Source organism: Carcharhinus amblyrhynchos, chromosome 11, assembly GCF_965287045.1.
Source record: "Carcharhinus amblyrhynchos chromosome 11, sCarAmb.v2.hapA, whole genome shotgun sequence".
Classification (NCBI taxonomy): domain Eukaryota; kingdom Metazoa; phylum Chordata; class Chondrichthyes; order Carcharhiniformes; family Carcharhinidae; genus Carcharhinus; species Carcharhinus amblyrhynchos.
This window is the reverse complement of record NC_137334.1, coordinates 92,075,897-92,095,954: the sequence shown is the minus strand read 5'-3', so window position 1 is coordinate 92,095,954 and position 20,058 is coordinate 92,075,897. Positions and strand designations below refer to the sequence as shown.

General features: G+C 45.6%; 1 protein-coding gene across 4 annotated transcripts in view; it reads right to left on the bottom strand.

Annotated features, from left to right (window-relative positions):
* tmem198ab (transmembrane protein 198ab) overlaps nt 1-20,058 on the bottom strand; it is a 106,577-nt gene that overhangs the window by 5,035 nt on the left and 81,484 nt on the right. For 3 of the 4 annotated variants that reach the window (XM_080199567.1, XM_080199569.1, XM_080199568.1), the window contains exons 4-6: nt 12,176-12,418; nt 10,267-10,502; nt 6,854-7,429 (exon numbers count right to left, since the gene is read on the bottom strand). In XM_080199567.1, coding sequence (XP_080055693.1) covers nt 6,854-7,429; nt 10,267-10,429 — 739 coding nt within the window. In that variant the 5' untranslated portion in view covers nt 10,430-10,502; nt 12,176-12,418. The remainder of the gene's footprint in view (nt 1-6,853; nt 7,430-10,266; nt 10,503-12,175; nt 12,419-20,058) is intronic. The other variant, XM_080199570.1, reaches the window with a different exon arrangement.

The following is a 20,058-nucleotide window of genomic DNA, read 5'->3' as shown; positions in this document are numbered from 1 at the left end:
GGGGTGAGGTGAGACACAAATGCGGGGATCAATCAGACTAGTTTTCTTGGTGACAACACTGAGACATTTGTTGAGGTCACCGTTTCATTCAAACCGACACAATGTGACCAAGAAGAGTCAATATTTCGCATGAGGATTTATTTCCCTGTCTCAATGAGGATGAAGGAGGGATGACATTGGCTCATTGAGTTTATGGAAATCAATGTCTTGATTGGCAGCATGTGCAATGTGTAAAAAAAAATCCCAGGATGAAAGCATGCTACAGTGCAGAGGGACCTGGGGGTCCTTGTGCACGAGTCACAAAAACCCAGTCTGCAGGTGCAGCAGGTGATCAAGAAGGCGAATGGAATGTTGGCCTTTATCGCGAGGGGGATAGCACATAAAAGCAGGGAGGTCTTGCTGCAACTGTACAGGATACTGGTGAGGCTGCAGCTGGAGTACTGTGTGCAGTTTTGGTCACCGCACTTGCGGAAGGATATATTGGCCTTGGAGGGACTGCAGAGAAGGTTCACTAGGCTGATACCGGAGATGAGGGGGTTAGCCTGTGAAGAGAGATTGAATAGACTGGGTCTGTACTCGTTGGAGTTTAGAAGGATGAGGGGGGATCTTATAGAGACATATAAGATAATGAAGGGGATAGATAGAACATAAGAACATAATAAATAGGAGCAGGAGTAGGCCATCTAGCCCTTCGAGCCTGCCCTGCCATTCAATAAGATCATGGCTGATCTGTCGTGGCTCAGTTCCACATTCCCGCCCTCTCCCCATAACCCTTAATCCCCTCTCTTATCAAAAACCCATCAACCCGCGTCTTAAAAATATTTAGCGAGGCAGCCTCCACCACCTCAACGGGCAGAGAATTCCAGAGATTCACCACCCTTTGAGTGAAGAAGTTCCTCCTCAACTCCGTTCTAAACTGCCCCCCCTTTATCTTGAGGCTGTGCCCCCTAGTCCTACTGTCCTTTCTGAGCAGGAAGAGTCTCTCCACCTCTATCCTATCCATCCCATTCATCATCTTATATGTCTTAATGAGATCTCCCCTCATTCTTCTAAACTCTAACGAGTACAAGCCTAGTTTATTCAGCCTCTCCTCATAGCTCAACCCCCTCAACTCCGGTATCAGCCTAGTAAACCTCCTCTGCACTCCCTCCAAGGCCAAAATATCCTTGCATAAGTGCGGCGACCAAAACTGCACACAGTACTCCAGCTGCGGCCTCACCAATGCCCTATACAGCTGCAGCAAGACCTCCCTACTTTTATATCCAATCCCCCTCGCTATGAAGGCCAGCATCCCATTCGCCTTCCTGACCACCTGCTGCACCTGCAGGCTGGGTTTTTGCGACTCTTGCACAAGGACCCCAAGGTCCCTCTGCACCGTCGCCTGCTGCAGTTTTTCGCCACGTAAGAAATAGTCCTTCCTACCATTATTCCTACCAAAGTGGACCACCTCGCACTTGCCAACATTAAATTCCATTTGCCATTTCCTGGCCCATTCGCCCAGCCTATCCAGATCCTTCTACATAGGGTAGAGGTAGAGAGATTCTTCCCGCTTAGAAAGGACAGCAGGACTAGAGGGCACAGCCTCAAGATAAGGTGGGGGGGGCAGTTTAGATTGGAGTTGGGAAGGAGCTTCTTCACTCAAAGGGTGGTAAATCTCTGGAATTCTCTGCCCGTTGAAGTGGTGGAGGCTACCTCACTAAATATATTTAAGTCACGGGTAGATAAGTTTCTGATAGACAAGGGAATTAAGGGTTATGGGGAGAAAGCAGGAAAGTGGAACTGATCCACTTCAGATCAGCCATGATCTTATTGAATGGCGGGGCAGGCTCAAAGGGCTAGATGGCCTACTCCTGCTCCTATTTCTTATGTTCTTATAGGATGTGGATGTTGCTGACAAGGCCATTTGTTACCCATCCCTATTTGCCCTTGAACTTGGTGTCTCACTTGGCCATTTCAGAGTGCAGTTAGGAGTCTGTGGCTCTGGAGTCACATGTAGGTCAGACTGGGTAAGGATGGCAGATTTCCTTCCCTAAAGGACATTAGTGAACCAGATGGATTTTTATGGTCTTCTTTGGACTTTTAATTCCTAATTTAAAAGAAAATGAATTCAAATTTCACCATCTGCCATGGTGGGATTTCAAGCCTGGTCACATGAGTATTACCCTCACTCACTACATTGGCAATCCAACAACAATACCACTACACCAGTGACATTAGTGAAACAGCTGGCTTTAAGGAATCAATGAGAGTTGTCATGGTGACCATTACAGAGACTAACTTTAAATTCCACCAATTGCCATGGTGGGATTTGAACCCATGTCCCCAGGGTATTAACCTAAGGTCTTTAGATATTGCCATTATGCCACTATCTCCCCAATCTGATGACAATCAGATGTTGTTTGAGCCAAACCAAACTAGCGAAGGACCCACATGTGACCCACTGCCCCAGAGTATTCAACAGAGACTCTGAATTACTCTTCCAATGGCATTACCACAAGCTACCTGAGACCCATTCAGACACTGTGCTGAGGGAGTGCTGCACTGTTAGGGATGCCACTTCTCAAATAAGAAGTCAGATGGACATAAAGCAACCTGTGGCACAATTTCTAAGATAGTTATCATAGAATCTCTACAGTGCAGAAGGAGGCCATTCGGCTCACTGAGCCTCTACCGACAATAATCCCACCCAGGCCCTATCCCCGTAACCCCATATATTTACCCTGCTGGTCTCCCTGACACAGAGGGGTAATTTAGCATGACCAATCCACGTAATCTGCATATCTTTGGACTGTGGGAGGAAACCAGAGCACCTGGAGAAAACCCATGCAGACATGGGGAGAATGTACAAACTCTACACAGACAGTGACCCAAGCTGGGAATCAAACCCAGGTCCCTGGCGTTGTGAGGCCGCAGTGCTAACCATTGTGCCACTGTGCCGCCCAAGGTTTGGGGAGTTCTTCCTGGTATCCAGGTCATTATTAATCTGTTAACAAATGACACTAAGAAGGCAGATTATCTGGCCATTATCTTATTGTTGTTTGTGGGATCTTGCTGTGTGAGTTTCCTACATTAGAACATTAATGACATTTTGACAGCTATTGCATTGGCTGTAAAGTCAGGAGTGTGATGGAATCTCTGCTGTTGCCTGGATGCGTGCAATTCCAACAACACTTGGCTCATTAGAGCACAAAAACAGAATAATTTTTTTAAGGTGTGAAAATTGTAAATGTTGAGGGGGATGTGCTGGATATTCTTGAGGGTTTGAAAATAGATAAGTCCCCTGGTCTGGACGGGATTTACCCTAGGATTCTCTGGGAGGCAAGAGAGGTGATTGCAGAGCCTCTGGCTCTGATCTTCAGGTCGTCGTTGGTCTCAGGTATAGTACCGGAAGATTGGAGGATAGCGAATGTTGTCCCATTGTTTAAGAAGGGGAACAGAAACTTCCCTGGGAATTATAGACCGGTGAGTCTTACTTCTGTTGTGGGCAAGGTTTTAGAAAAAATTATTAGGGATAGGATTTATAGTTATTTGGAGAGTAGTGAATTGATTGGAGATAGTCAGCATGGTTTTGTAGCGGGTAGGTCGTGCCTTGCTAACCTTATTGAGTTTTTTGAGAAAGTGGCCAAAGAGATGGATGGGGGAAAGGCAGTTGATGTGGTATATATGGATTTTAGTAAGGCGTTTGATAAGGTTCACCATGGTAGGCTTCTGCAGAAAATGCAGATGTATGGGATTGAGGGTAGTCTAGGAAATTGGATCAGGAATTGGCTAGCAGATAGGAGACAGAGGGTGGTGGTTGATGGTAAATATTCGTCATGGAGTTCAGTTACGAGTGGTGTGCCTCAGGGATCTGTTTTGGGGCCACTGCTGTTTGTAATTTTTATTAATGATCTGGATGAGGGTATAGTTGGGTGGATTAGTAAATTTGCTGACGACACCAAAGTCGGAGGTGTGGTAGATTGTGAGGAAGGGTGTCATAGTTTGCAGGGAGACTTAGACAGGTTGCAGAGCTGGGCCGAGAGGTGGCAGATGGAGTTTAATGCGGAGAAGTGTGAGGTAATTCACTTTGGTAGGAATAACAGATGTGTCGAGTATAGGGCTAACGGGAGGACTCTGAATAGTGTGGATGAACAGAGGGATCTAGGTGTATGTGTACATAGATCCCTGAAAGTAGGGAATCAAGTAGATAAAGTTGTTAAGAAGGCATACGGTGTCTTGGCGTTTATTGGTAGGGGGATTGAATTTAGGAGTCGCAGCGTCATGTTGCAACTGTACACAACTCTGGTGCGGCCGCACTTGGAGTATTGTGTGCAGTTCTGGTCCCCACATTATAGGAAGGATGTGGAGGCTTTGGAGAGGGTGCAGAGGAGGTTTACCAGGATGTTGCCTGGTATGGAGGGGAGGTCCTATGAGGAGAGACTGAGGGATTTGGGGTTGTTTTCGCTAGAAAGAAGGCGGCTAAGAGGGGATCTTATTGAAACATATAAGATGATTAGAGGTTTAGATAGGGTGGATAGTGATAGCCTTTTTCCTCGGATGGAGAAAGCTAGCACGAGGGGGCATGGCTTTAAATTAAGGGGAGGTAGTTATAGGACGGATGTCAGGGGTAGGTTCTTTACCCAGAGGGTGGTGAGGGATTTGAATGCCCTGCCTGCTGCAGTTGTAAATGTGCCTAGTTTGGGGGCGTTTAAGAGATCCATGGATAGGTTTATGGATGAAAAGGGATTGGTTTAGGCTAGAGGGTCATTGTTTTTTAACTGGTCGGCGCAACATTGTGGGCCGAAGGGCCTGTTCTGCGCTGTAATATTCTATGTTCTATGAGGGACTTGGGTCACACAAAATTGTTTATTTATTAGTCACATGTAAGGCTTACATTAACAGTGCAATGAAGTTACTGTGAAATTCCCCTAGTCACCCGCACTCAGGCACCTGTTTGGGTCAATGCATCTAAGCAGCACATCTGTCAGACTGTGGGAGGAAACCAGAGCACTGGAGGACACGGGGAGAATGTGCAGACTCCACACAGACAGTGACCCAAGCTGGGAATCAAACCCAGGTTCCTGGTGCTGTGAGACAGCAGTGCTAACCACTGTGCCACCGTGCCACCCAGGAATGCAGAGAGTTAGCATATAGGGTACTGCAATCTTTGTCCCCATGTTTAAGGAAAGGCATCCTTGGACTGGAGCAATAGGATGAAGGTTCGCTCGATTGGACTCTGAGTTGACCAAGTGTCCTACAATAAGAGGCTGGAGTGAATTGGGTCAAAGTTATTTGCAGTTTAGAAGAATTAAGAGGTGATCTCATTGAAGTACACAAAATTCTGAGTGGGTTTGACAGGGTGGGCAATGAGAGATTTCCAATGGTTGGTGAATCTAAAATGCCTGGGGCTAGTCTTAGGATAAGGGGCTGATCATTTAGAACTGAGATGAGAAGAAATCTCTTCACTCAAAGGGTTGTGAATTTTTGGAATTCTCTCCCAGAAGATTGTGGATACTCCATCGCTGAAGATTGAGGCCTACCTCAGTCGGTTTGTATAGGCCGGTTAACCCCAGTGATGGGGCCTACCTTCTGTGTGTGAGAAGCCGTCCGCTGCAACTTTGAACTGCACCAGGACACCAAGGGCAGTTTAAAGTTGTGACAGATTTTTGGTCTCTCAGGGAATTAAGGGGTATGGGGAGCGAGTAGGAAAATTGAGTTGAAGCCAAAGATCAGCCATGAACAGCAGAGCAGATTCAATAGGCCATGTGGTCTACTTCTGCTCTTCTTTCTTATGTTCTTAATTTTCCAAGTACCTTAACATCAACTAGGACAAAGCAGTCCATTTGATTGTGCCTTTAAGAAATATATTTATATCATGTTTCTTATAAGCGGTATGTTTAAAATTCAGCTGTTTTGCAGGGTGCTAATTTGTCTAGGAAAACCTTTACATTAGTAGCTGGGAGAACAAGACAAGTATTAATTTTAGACATGGATTGTCTGTTTAAGCAGGGTTAATGCATTTGTGTTTATTTCAGTTCTTCTGCAGTTTCAGAGTAGAGTTTTGACTAGTTTGTTTGACAGAGATGGAGTCACACGATTAATGGGATAAGCTAAGATTGCAGGAAAGAAAGTTTCAGTTTCATTTTTAAATAATGGCAGTTGCTGCCTGGGCTGCCAGAACAAAGCAGTGTCTCTCTCTGTCTCTCCAAAAGCTTTCTGAAAGCTCCAGGACTGATAATCTAAGACAAGGTAAGTATACCTGTGTTTTGCTAACTAATTATAAAGAAAACTTTAAGTCAATAAGATAAATATTGCTTGATTGGACCTCACCGTGATAGGTTAGCAGTTAGGAATTGTATCTTGTCATGTTTAAGTATGGTCCCTTAACACCATCTAGGTGTTAAGGTACTTGGAAAATTAAGAATACAAGAAAGAAGAGCAGGAGTAGACCACGTGGCCTATTGAACTGTACAAGGCACTGGTGAGGCCACAACTGGAGTACTCTGTGCAGTTTTGGTCCCCTTATTTGCAAAAGGATATATTGCACAGTGGCAGGCGTGTGGACTATCTACAGCAACTCACCTAGGCTCTTTGGAAAGGATTCCTGTTCTGATATTTTAGGTTTTTATCACGCTGTTCAATCTAGTTTCTTGGTCATTTCCAATGATTTTTAAACCAAGTCACTGGCAGACCCAAAACCATGATTATTTTGCTGATTAAACCCTTTTACCATTGTGTTAATAAGGTTACTGTGTCTCAATCTGTCAAAGAATTCTTCTTAAAAACTTCCCCACCCCACACCGCCATCATCATTTCTGAGAGGTTTACCTCAGTCAGTTGTATAGGCCAGTTACCCCCTGGCGATGGGGCCTACCTTCTGTGTGTGAGTACCCTTCTGCTGTGACTTTGAACTGCACCAGGACACCAAGGGCAGTTAACACGGGCCAGACACCCAGGATGACCCAGCTGTACCAGCACACAGGCTGTACGGGAGACACCTTGATCCTCTCGTAGACGTACTGCACCAGCAGGAAGAGCTCGATGAAGTAATCCACTGTCACGGTGATGACGGCGCTCCCAAAGACAGCAGTGGAGAGGACGGTGAAGAAGCGCTGCCACTGGAGGGTCAGCACCGCGAAGAACATCCCGGCGCCCAGCAGCAACCCGATGGGGACCCAGACGGTGCGGGGGTGGTAGAACTGCTCCAGCACCACCAGGGTCGCTACGGCAACCAGCAGGCCGAGCAGCAGGCCCACCATGAAGAGGCCAACACTCCGCACCAACATGGTGACCAGGCCACAGAGGATACCAATACCCAGTCCGATTCCCACACTGGCCTCCATGCTGAGCTGCGTGTCCAGGACCCGCTCCTTGTAGCACAACATGAAGATGACGATGGAACCAAACATCAGGCCTGTCAGGAACATGATGGCTTTGAAGCAACGGTAGCCTAGAACATCAGAAGACACAACAACAATCAGCCAAACTCCTGTCATAAAAAAAACAGCGGGCAGAACTTCTTCACTTTCTCACAGAGTGGGACAGTGGGCCAGAAAGACGGTGTGGAAACCACTGGCACCCCAGAGCGACTTTCTCCGTGGGGTACAATTTTGGTCACCTAGTTACAGGAAGGATGTAAATAAGGTTGAAAGAGTGCAGAGAAGGTTCACAAGGATGTTGCCGGGACTTGAGAAGCTGAGTTACAGAGAGAGATTGAATAGGTTAGGACTTTATTCCCTTCAGCATAGAAGAATGAGGGGAGATTTGATAGAGGTACATAAGATTTTAATGGGTATAGATAGAGTGAATGCAAGCAGGCTTTTTCCACTGAGGCTAGAGGAGAAAAAAAAACAGAGGGCACGGGTTAAGGGTGAAAGGAGAAAAGTTTAAAGAGAATATTAGGGGGGGCTTCTTCACACAGAGAGTTGTGGGAGTGTGGAATGAGCTGCCAGATAAAGTGGTAAGTGCGGGGTCACTTTTAACGTTTAAGAAAAGCTTGGACGGGTTCATGGATGAGAGGGGGTGTGGAGGGATATGGTTCAAGTGCAGGTCAGTGGGACTAGGCAAAAAATGGTTCAGCACAGACAAGAAGGGCCAAAAGGCCTGTTTCTGAGCTGTAATTTTCTACGGTTCTATGGGTATTTAGGGACTCAATAGAAAATATAGTGGAGAGGCAGATCTCACAATGTCACAGTGACAGGGCAGGCTCAACCCAACAACTTAGCCTTAAGGGCTCCCTAAAACAAGAGAATTTAAAACAGAATCACCCCCCACTCCTGCGCAGAACACCCGCCCACACAACATCCCCCCCACCCCACAGGAACACTTCCCCCACCCCCGACATGTCAGTGTGTTGGGGCAGTGGCTCGGCAGTGCCAGGGAACAGAGCAGTGGCAGGGGGCAATGCCATGGGGGCACTGCCCAGGTAGACCCTCTACCCCCTGGGGGATGTACCCATCTGCGTGCCTATGGCGGATTATGTTTGCCAGGTGCATATTGTGAGCAACGTGTCGTAATTCATGTTGGCATGCTCTCACGCCGATGTGATTGGTCAATAGGGCGGTGTTCGGAGGGAACAATCGGATAATTATATATAAACGTATTCAAAAGGGTCAACTTTGGGATTCCTGTGACATCATCGTGAGACAATCAAACCAGGGAATCCCGTTAACGTTAACCGCATTTTGGGAATCCCGTTGGATTTCCTGATCCTGCTGTTAATCCAACTGCCCGAAAATAGCAGCAAAACCCTCCCCCTCTGTTTTAACCACTTCCTCTCTGACAGTGTTTATGGAGGTAGCACTCTTGCCCCACCTGAGTGGGGTTCTAGAGACTTGAGCACAAAATCGAGGTTCAGACTGTCTGTGTGGCGCTGAGCGAGTGCTGCACTGTCGGAGGCGCCATTGTTCAGGTGAGAAGTTAAACTGAGATCCCACCTGACCTGAGGTGGATGTAAAAGATTCCATGGCCACTAACTGAGGAAGGTCAGGGGAGGTCTCCATGGTGTCATAATTAATATTTATCCCTCAGTCAACGTCACTGAAAATACAGACGGTTTGGTCAGAATCACTTTGCTAATGGTGTGAGCTTGCTGTGCACAAAATGGTTGCTGCATTGCTTCCATTAGAGAGCTGGGAGTGTAGATCCACACATCCTTAAAAGTAGCAGCACAGCTGGAAAAGCTGGTGAAGAAAGAATATGGCATGTTTTTTTCATCAGCCAGAGCATCGAGTATAAAAAAAATGTTGGTTAGGCCACATTTGGAATACTGTGTCCAATTCTGGTCAAACTGGTCCAGAAGAACGTGTAGGCTTTGGAGGAAGTACAGAAAAGAATATTGCCTGGTATGGAGGATGTTAGTATGAGGAGAGATTGAATAAACTGGGATTGTTCTCCCTGGAAAGACGGAGGCCAAGGGGGCGACCTGATAGAAGTTAATAAAATTACGAGGGGCACAGATAAGGTGAACAGTTGGAAGCCTTTTCCCAGAGTAGAAATGACAATTACAAGGGAGCACAAGTTCAAGATAAGGAGGGAAAGGTTCAGTGGAGATGTGCGAGGGAAGTTGTTTACACAGAAGGCGGTGGGGGCCTGGAATGCACTGCCAAGTAAGGTGGTTGAGGCAGATATGTTAGCCACATTTAAGACTTATCTGGATAGGCACATGAACAGGTGGGGTATTGAGGAATACAGGCGGCTGGTCTAGATGTACAACGTAACCGGCACAGGCGTGGTGGGCCAAAGGGCCTATTCCTGTGCTGTACTGTTCTTTCTTTGTTCTTTTGTTCATTACAATAGTGACTACACCTCAAAAAAATATCCCGGAGGATGTGAAGAACTTCAGAACATCCTGCGGTCATGAAATGTGAGTCTTTCTGTCTGAGAGGGTTTCATGTCATGAACTGTCTCTCTGTTCTTGATGAGGGTCTTGGTGGATAGTCTGAGCAGTGGGATCATGATTTCCAAAAGGTAGTAGAACAGCTTTGGGTCCTCCAGGGTGGCCGAGGCATGAAGCAGCCAACCCTCTGCACCAACCTGGTGATCAGGACGCAGGGGATGGCAACATCCGTTCAAGAAGGTGGCTCATCACTACCTTCTCAAACACAACTAGGGATGGGCAACAAATACTGGCTCACTTCCCATGACTAACTAAATAAATAACCTCCCAACATTCCAGTGGTCATTTTGTTCATTCCAGGGATGACCAATGAGAAAAATACCTTTAGTAATACTCAAATCATTGCCCCCTCCCCTCTGCCTCTTCCCGAGCCCACACTATTCACTTACCAAAGAAGCAATAGATGATCCCAAAGAGGCAACACATGGCACAGACCACGGATGGTACAATGTCATACTTCCGATCAATCTCCTGATCACAGGTGTGGATTGCATCCTGACCCGTGCCGTGAGTCAAGAGTTTAAAGTGCAAAGTTCGAAGTGTGGAGGTCATGGCTTTGTGAGTCTATAGCAGCAGCCAGTCAGAGCAGAGGTCAAAGGGTGGTTTCCATTCAACGTCAGAGGAGCTGCGAAATAAATAGAAGATGTCACAGAAGGGAAGATATTTTTAAATGGGTCATTGGAGGAGATGGTGGTGCCATGGTAATGTCACTGGACTAGTAATTTAGAGGTCCAGGCTAAAGCCCTGGGGACACGGGTTCAAATCCCACCACTGCAACTGGTGGAATTTAAATTCAATTTATAAAAATAATTAAAACAAAATTAATAAAATTGGTAATACACAGCAATTAACACTCATTGTTGTAAAAACCCATCTGGTTCAGTAATGTACTTTGGGGAAGGAAATCTGCTGTCCTTACCTGGTCTGGCCCACATGTGACTCCAGAGTCACAGAAATGTGGTTGACTCTTAGCTGCCCCTCTGAAATGACTGAGCAAGACACTCAGTGCAAAGAAAATTAGAGATGGGCAACATGTGCTGGCCCACCCATGCCCCACGAAAGAAAAAACACAGGGATTTGGAGAAGCTTCTTTATAATCTCTTTGAATGCTACAACCCTTTGGCATCTTGGCACTCCTTCACTTCTGGCCTCTTGACTGCACCCAATTTTAATCATTCCAACACTAGCGGCCGTGCCTTCAGCTGCCTACGCTCCAAGCTCAGGAATTCCCTCCCTAAACCTTTCCAACTGGCTCCTCCTTTATGATGCTCCTTAAAATCTTCCTCTTTAACTGAGCGCTTGGTCACACGTCTAACATCTCCTAATGTGGTTTGATCTCAAACTTCGTTTGACAACGTTCCTACGAAACATCTTGAGGCGATTTGGTTTGTTAACGATGCTGTATAAATACAGTTTGCTGTGGTTATGTTTTCACCTGGTGGACGAGACAGAATCGGATGGATGACATCCCACACAAGGGGGTGATACTGAGTCTCACGGACCCCTGATTTCCTTCGTTCTGCCTTTAGTGGCCATGCCTTTGCCAGCCTGGGGTCCAAAGCTCTGGAATTCCTCCCTGAACTTCTCTGCTTCCCTCTCTCTCTTTTTCTCATTCTTTACGACGCTCCTTAAAACATCCATAAGACCTGTTTGACTGACCCTGCCCTAATATCTCCTTAGGCTCACTGACAGATATTGTTTTTACATGAAAGCTGTTTTAGAAACTCACATACGAAATGGTGACGGGTTTTGCTAAAGTAGATGAAACTGTCTGAAAATTTCCCATCCCGCCCGTCACGGGAATCAGAGTGGGCAAGGCAGAACATTCAGCGGATCATTTAAAGAACCATTTTGCTCAGGAGGGAGTTTCCAGTCCTGGGGTGCACACAGCTGGAAAATCCTGCCCAATGTTTCCAATGACAAGAGGGTCGGTAAACAGAGTGACACGGATTTATGATAAGAATCAGAGGTCACGTGAGGACAAGTTACTTTTGAACACATTGAGTTGTTGTGATTGGGAAGGTGCTGCATGAAAGGGCGGTGGAAGCAGATTCAAGAGCCAATCTCCAATGAAAATTTGATAAATACTTGAGAGGGAAAATCTGCTGGGGAATGGAGAAAAGAGCGGGAGAGCAGGACTAATTGGAAAACTGTTACAAAGAGCCAGCACAAGCACCGTGGGCAGAATGGCCTCCTGCTGTGCTGTCAGATTCTATATTGGCATTTCCTCACTGGGATTTGGTTTGAATTGAGGAGCCAGGGTAGGCCCAGGGGTAGTGAGCAACAGCGAGCACTCACCTGCTCAATGCTTAAGTTACTCCGCAGCCTTTCCCATCTTCCACTGTGCGCGATGCTGCCACTGGGCATCTTACTGGCCGGGTGTGCACTGAGGGGTGTGTGAGAGAAGCCCTACCCTCTGCACTCTCAGTTGCTTCATTTGAAAGCCAGTGGCAGGGACGCTCCACACACTACTTCGGTGACTTGTATGAGAGAAGATCAAAGCCCGTTGATTTGCCTGAGACGGTTCACAAACAATGTCCCCTAGGAAACAAAATCACATCTTCAGAAAACTCCAGAAAACTGTACAGGTGATTTCTCCACTGTGTTGAAGGTGGTGATGGGGGTGAGATGGGTTTGGGGGAGATAGTGGTTGACGGATCAGGTAATACTTTTACCAGACTGTGCCACACGCCCTATCAGAGTTTCTGATTCCCATCACCAGCTAGCAGGATTCTTACATTACTCCACTCATGCTTCTGAAACTGGCACCTTGCTGGTTGTTTTACTCTGTATCTAACCACGTGCTGTACCTGTCCTGGGAGTATTTGATGGGGACAGTGTAGAGGGAGCTTTACTCTGTATCTAACCCCGTGCTGTACCTGTCCTGGGAGTGTTTGATGGGGACGGTGTAGAGGGATGTTTACTCTGTATCTAACGTCGTGCTGTGCCTGTCGTGGGAATGTTTGATGGGACGATGGAGAAGTCACTCAATCTGGATGATAAATGTCGGTGTCCAGAATGTGTTGTTGCCTCATTCCCATCTCCCAATGAGCAGAGCTCCATCTCAATGTGAGCCTCGGTTGTCCAGTGTAGTCTGGGAAATTCACCCCCTTCTCCCATTAACACCTCTAAGTTTAAATTACCAATTCCCAGTTCTACTGCTTTTCCACAAAAAGCCAACATTGCCTATTTTGTGGTAAATTGTGTGAGATCGCAGCCTCTGACTGATTAGATCTGCTCCCACTCTGTAATTAATTCAGCTTGCAATGTGTAAAAGCCAACACTTGGGAAATCATTAATTTGTAGAAATTTGCATATATTTGCACAGGTTAATTAGGTATGATATTTATCAAATGAGGGCATAATGGTGAAATGAGATCAGAGATTTGTTCCTTTCCGTTCGAGCTGCCGTGCTTCCCTCAGGATAATCTCTCGGAATTGCTTCGTTAAAAACGTAACGATTTAATGCCTCCAATCTTTGAAGAAGAACAGACTTGCAGTTCCATTGCACATCCTCTCAAAGTTCCTTGCAATCATTGGTATTGAACCAGTGAACGAGGCAGCCATTTTGTCCCCACAAGATGGGGCTGAAGAATCATTTTCTGGCTGTCAGTCTAATGTTGGGAAGATTTCCTGACCTTCGACGAATGCTGACCCATCACCTTTGACACTGCTGAAGGAACAGATGAGGACATCCCTAATTGCCCTTGACCTGAGTGTCTCGTGCGGCATTTCAGAGGGTAGTTGAAGTCAACCACGTGTTGGTGGTCTGGAGTCACGCGTTGGCCAGACCGGTTAAGGACAGCAGATTTCCTTCCCTAAAGGACAATTAGTGAAACCTTCATGATGGGCAACACGGTGGCGCAGTGCATTAGCACTGCTGCCTCACAGCGCCAGGGACCTGGGTTTGATCCCCGGCTTGGTAGAGTTTGCATGTTCTCCCCATGTCTGCATGTGTTTGCTCCGGTTTCCTCCCACAGTCTGAAAGATGCACTGGTTAGGTGCATTGGCCACACTAAATTCTCCCTCAGTGTACCCAAACAGGTGCCGGAGTGTGGCAACTAGGGGATTTTCACAGTAACTTCATTGGAGTGTTAATGTAACACTAATAAATAAAAATAAATGATGAGTTTCAGTTTGATCAAGGATTGTCATGATATTCTGTCCATGGGTGTTGTCTGACCCGCTGAGTATTTCCAGCGTTTTCTGTTTTTATTTTTAATGCTATCTTTGGTTGAGGTACTAATCACTGTCAGTTGTATCCTCTGTCTATCCATCATTCTCTAATATCCTTTAGGGAAGGAAATTTGCCATCTTTACCCAGTCTGGCCTACATGTGACTCCAGACCCACAGCAATGTGGGTGACTCTTAACTGCCCTCTTAAATGGCTGAGTGAGACACTGAGTTCAAGGGTAATTGGGGATGTCCCCACCTGTTCCTACAGCAGTACACCAGACACTCACTAACTATTCAATCACAACCCTTCCTGCTTTTGAATGTCATGATGTAATGTCCCCTTAACCTTCACTGCTGTAAGGAGGACAATCCCAGCGTCTCCAGTCTATCGATGTGACTTACCTGAGCCCATTTTAAATCACCACTCTGTCATTTATGGTAACAGCTCAGACCTTCTTTGTTAGCTGTGAAGTACTTTGAGACATGCACTGGCTGTGAAAGGCGCTACACAAATGCAGACCCATCGAATTTTTTTTCTAATTCTTAAATAAGCAGTTGACTTGTAAGACACTGACTTGGGGAAATGTTAATGTCTGGAAGTTGCCATGGAAACTGATAGGCTCTGGGTCTTTGTAGAAGGTTGTTTTCTATGAAATTAGTTGCCCTTAGATACCCACCTCCCAACTCCCCAAAGCCTGTCCACAAGACACAAGTCAGGAGTGTGATGGAATACTCTTCGCTTGCCTGAATGAGTGCAGCTCCAGCAAGAAACTCAACACCATCCAGAACAAAGCAGTCCTGCCTTATGGTTACCCCATTCACAAACATCCAATCCCTCCACCACTGACACAGAGTGACAGCAGTGTGTACCATCTACAATACGCACTATAGCAACCCACCAAGGCTCCTTTAACAGCATGGGGGTTGGGGAAATGGCACATAAATTGGATTGAGGGATATGGGGAGAGATGAGAAACTGGGATTGAGGGATAGGAAGAGAAGATGGATAGATTGAGTTGAAGGAAATGGGAAGAGGATATATAGTTGGAATTGATGCATATGGGGAGAAGGTAGGTAGGAGCAGATTGAGGGCTACGGGAAGAAGGTGGATAGGCGAAGGTTGAGAGATATGATGAGAAGGTGGGTGGTGGGGATTAAGGGATATGGAGAGAGGATATACAGTTGGGATTGAGGGATATGGGGAAAAGGTGGGTGGATGGGATTGAGGGATATGGGAAGAAAATGAGAAGCTGGGATTGGGGGATATGGGGAGAAGGTGGGTAGGTGGGATTTAGGAATATGGGAAGAAGGTATGGGTAGGTGGGATTGAGGGATATGGGAAGAAGATAAGCTGGGATTGGGGGATATGGGAGAAGGTGGCTAAGTGGGATTTAAGAATATGTGAAGAACGTATGAGGTAGGTGGGATTGAAGGATATGGGGAAAGGATACATAGTTGGCATTGAAGGATATGGGGAAGAAGGTGTGGATAGGTGGGATTGAAGAATATGGGGAAATGGTGGGCAAATGGAATTTAGTATTAGAGGGTGAAGACTGACATGTGGGGTTAGAAGATATGGGCAGGATTGAAGGATATTGGCTCATCCTGAAAGATTAAATTTTCTACCACCAATGCACAATAGCAACAGTGTGTACTGTATACAAGATGCACTGCAGGAACTCACCAAGTCTCCTTCCACAGCAACTTCCAAACCCATGACCATTACCATCCAGAAGGACAAGGGCAGCACCATCACCTGCAAGTTCTTCTGCGAGCCACTCACCATCCTGACTTGGAAATATATCGTCGTTTCTTTACTGTCGCTGGGTCAAAATCCTAGAACTTGCTCTCTGAAAGTGCCTACCCCACAGGGTCTGCAGCCGTTCAAGTAGGCAGCTCATCACTACCTTCTCAAGAGGCAATTAATGGTACGGGACACGCACTAATTACAGGAATGTCAGTTCAAAAAGCGCCATTTAGTCTGAAACTTTGTTCTATATCTGGATGACCCTTTTAATTCAGAACCTTGTGGTTTCTGTGTTGAGTTTAATTCCATTGGCTAATTGCTTCTTCATTCATAAATCTTCCTTCTTTCCACTATTTACAGGATAACTATCACCCTCCCAAGGGCAATGAGAGACGGGTAATACACGTGTGGCCTTGTCTGTGACTCCCAGAAATTAATTTTAAGAATGGGGAGAAAATGGGTCTATAGAATCTACAAAATAAGTAGCAGTTTAATGATCTTAATTGACTGATCCAGATTTAAAACCTCCTAATAGCTAACTCATTATCATAATTCTAAGGTCTTTAAACATTGATGTTAACTTAGTTACTTCGCAATAGTGCAAAGATTTTTCTTCTTAGTTCTTTCACAGGACGTGGGTGTCGCTGGCTGGGCCAGCATTTGTTGCCCATCCCTAATTTCCCCTTAAGCTGAGTGTTTCGCTTGGCCATTTCAGAGAGCAGTTAAGATTCAACCATCTTACTGTGGATCTGGAGTCACATGTAGGCCAGACCAGATAAGGACAGCAGATTTCCTTCCCTGAAGGGCGCTAGTAAACCAGAGAGCTTTTTTATGCCAACAAATGACAGTTTCATGGTCACTATTGCTGAGACTAGCTTTATATTCCAGATTTTATTAATTGAATTTAAATTCCACCAATTTCAACCCATGTCCTCCAGAGCATTAGACTTTGGATTAATAGTCAAGCGACGTCACCACTACGCCATCATTTCCCCATAATTTTGCCAACACGTCGAGTACACCAATCTTAATCTCAAGCAGCGTACTATCCACATGTAATCAGGAAGCATATACCTAAACATATACTTTGTACATCAGAAATAACCAACAGCGTAACTCCAGGAGAAACAATGCATTTGGGAGAACAAGCAGAAAAATATCCAAATCCACATCGCAGAAGAGAATAGAAGACAAGAAGAATCTTTGAGTTAAAGGGAGATTCCTAAAAATAGAATCACAATATGAAAAGGCACAGAATTAGGCCATTCAGGCCATCCTGCCAGCACTTTGAATGTGCTAGCCAATGACTCCTATTCCCTCCCTTCTTGCTCTTTCTCTCTGGTCCTGCCAACAAACAGAGAGACTGAAGGTCTCTCAATCAAGGAGCAACTAGACTCAACAAAGAAGCCACAATGCTCTTGCCGGACAGTCGGTGCAGACTTGATGGACCGAATGGCCACTTCCTGCTTGGTTAGGATTCCGTGTTCTGAATGAAAAGGGCTGCCCAGATATAGAATGTGCTTTCAAACTAAATTATGTCTTTTCACGTTGACATTCCTGTAATTAGTGCAGGATTAATACCATTTATATTGCAGCTTTAATTAGAAATAAATAGGAGTGTGTAGCTGTTTCCTGTAGTGTGGGGGTTAGTAATAGTTTATTAAATGAGCAAGGCATCATGAAAGTCCCCTGCAAATCCAAATTATCTCTCTTTTTTAAGTAGGTGAACATTTAGCTGTCAGCTGTAGTGTGGTGGATAGCATTCCCAGCTTTGGGTCAAAAGGTTCAATTCTCACCCTGGAGAGCTGAGCGCTAAACTAAAAGTCAAAATACTGCAGATACTGGAAACTTGAAATAAAGACAGGGAAACGTTCAGCAGGTCAGGCAGCATCTGATGTAACAATCTTTCAGATTGATGACCTTTCATTTTGACTTTTGATGAAGGATCATTGAGATGGAATGTTAACACTGGCTGGAGTTTTCCAGCCCCTCCCCCAACCCCATGACGGATCTTCCAGCAGCGGAGGCGGCTCACCATTGGCTGTCAGTGGGATCTTCCAGTCCCGTCCAAGTCTATAGCAATTTGCATGGCTTGCCCATCCCGCTGCTAGAAACTTCAGGTAGGGGTCGAATTTGATGAGACTGGAAGATCCCACCAATGGGAATGGTTGGAAATATGAAAGGTCACATATATAAATACGTAAAATTTGGAAATATAAAAAAGAGTACAAAAGGTCATAAACAAAGCCCAGTCCATCACACAAACCAGTCTCCCATCCACTGACTCTATCTCCACTTAAGAACATAATAAGAACATAAGAAATAGGAGCAGGAGTAGGCCATCTAGCCCTTCGAGCCTGCCCCGCCATTCAATAAGATCATGACTGATCTGCCGTGTCTCAGTTCCACCTTCCCGCCCTCTCCCCATAACCGTTAATCCCCTCGCCTATCAAAAACCTATCAACCCGCGTCTTAAATATATTTAGTGAGGCAGCCTCCACCACTTCAATGGGCAGAGAATTCCAGAGATTCACCACCCTTTGAGTGAAGAAGTTCCTCCTCAACTCCGTTCTAAACCGCCCCCCCTTTATCTTGAGGCTGTGCCCTCTAGTCCTACTGTCCTTTCTGAGCGGGAAGCGCCTCTCCACCTCTATCCTATCCATCCCATTCATCATCTTGTACGTCTCAATGAGATCTCCCTTCATTCTTCTAAACTTTAACGAGTACAAGCCTAGTTTATTCAGCCTCTCCTCATAGTTCAACCCCCTCAACTCCGGTATCAGCCTAGTAAACCTCCTCTGCACTCCCTCCAAGACCAAAATATCCTTGCGTAAGTGCGGCGACCAAAACTGCACACAGTACTCCAGCTGCAGCCTCACCAGTGCCCTGTACAGTTGCAGCAAGACCTCCCTACTTTTATATTCAATTCAATGAAGGCCAGCATCCCATTCGCCTTCCTGACCACGTGCTGCACCTGCAGGCTGGGTTTTTGCGAGTCATGCACAAGGACCCCGAGGTCCCTCTGCACCGTCGCATGCTGCAGTTTTTCGCCATGTAAGTAATAGTCCTTCCTACCATTATTCCTACCAAAGTGGACAACTTCACACTTGCCAACAACCAGCATAATTAAGGACCCCATGCACCCTGGACAATCTCTCTTCCACCATCTTCCTTCAGGAAAAAGTTATAAAAGTCTGAGACTCAAGAACAGCTTCTTCCCTGCTAACATCAGACATGTGATTGAACCTACCTCATATTAAGTTGATCTTTCGCTACACCCTGGCTGTGACTGTAAAACTACATTCTGCACTCTCTCCTTTCCTTCTCTATGAACAGCATGCTTTTTCTGTTTAGTGTGCAAGAAACAATACTTTACACTGGATGTTAATACATCTGACAATAATAAATCAAATCAAATCAAAATATATTTTGTTTCACAGTTACTGAATTGCAGTAATAGAATTGGGCAAATTGAGAAGCTCAAAGAGCTAGCACAGGCACAATAGACCAAATGGCCTCATGTGTTGTGTGGTTCTAGGACTAGAAGAATTACTGTTCCTCAATGGATACCTAGTCTGTGCTGAACCAAAATGCCTCCCTCACCCAAATCCGCATAGTACCCTGTGACTTACATGCCAGAGTATTGATTCTGAGAATGGATTGTAATCAGGTTATGGAAATTACTGGATTTTAAGAGCTTAAAATACACTTGGAGCCTGCTGCTATTGAATGCAATTAATTATTACTAATGATAATTTGGAGTCTAAGGGTCCTGGTCTAACTCAGCAGTGGGATTTAAGGTGAACTGTAATGAATGAAGTAACCATGCCGAATGTCTGGTTCTCACCCTCCTACTCTGTGATGGATCCACTGTTAGTCATTGGTACCTTTGACTTGATTTATTGTTGTCACATGTATTAACCTACCGTGAAAAGTATTGTTTCTTGTGGGCTAGATAGGCAAAGCATACCGTTCATAGAGAAGGAAAGAGAGAGTGCAGAATGTCGTGTTACAGTCATAGCTAGGGTGTAGAGAAAGATCAACTTAATGCAAAGTAAGTCCATTCAAAAATCTGATAGCAGCAAGGAAGAGCTGTTTTTGAGTTGCTTGGTACGTGACCGACGGAAGATGGTAGAAGAGAGAATGTCCCGCGTGTGTGGGGTCCTTGATTATGCTGGCTGCTTTTCCAAGGCAGCGGGAAGTGTAGACAGAGTCAGTGGATGGGAGGCTGGTTTGCATGATGGATTGGGCTACATT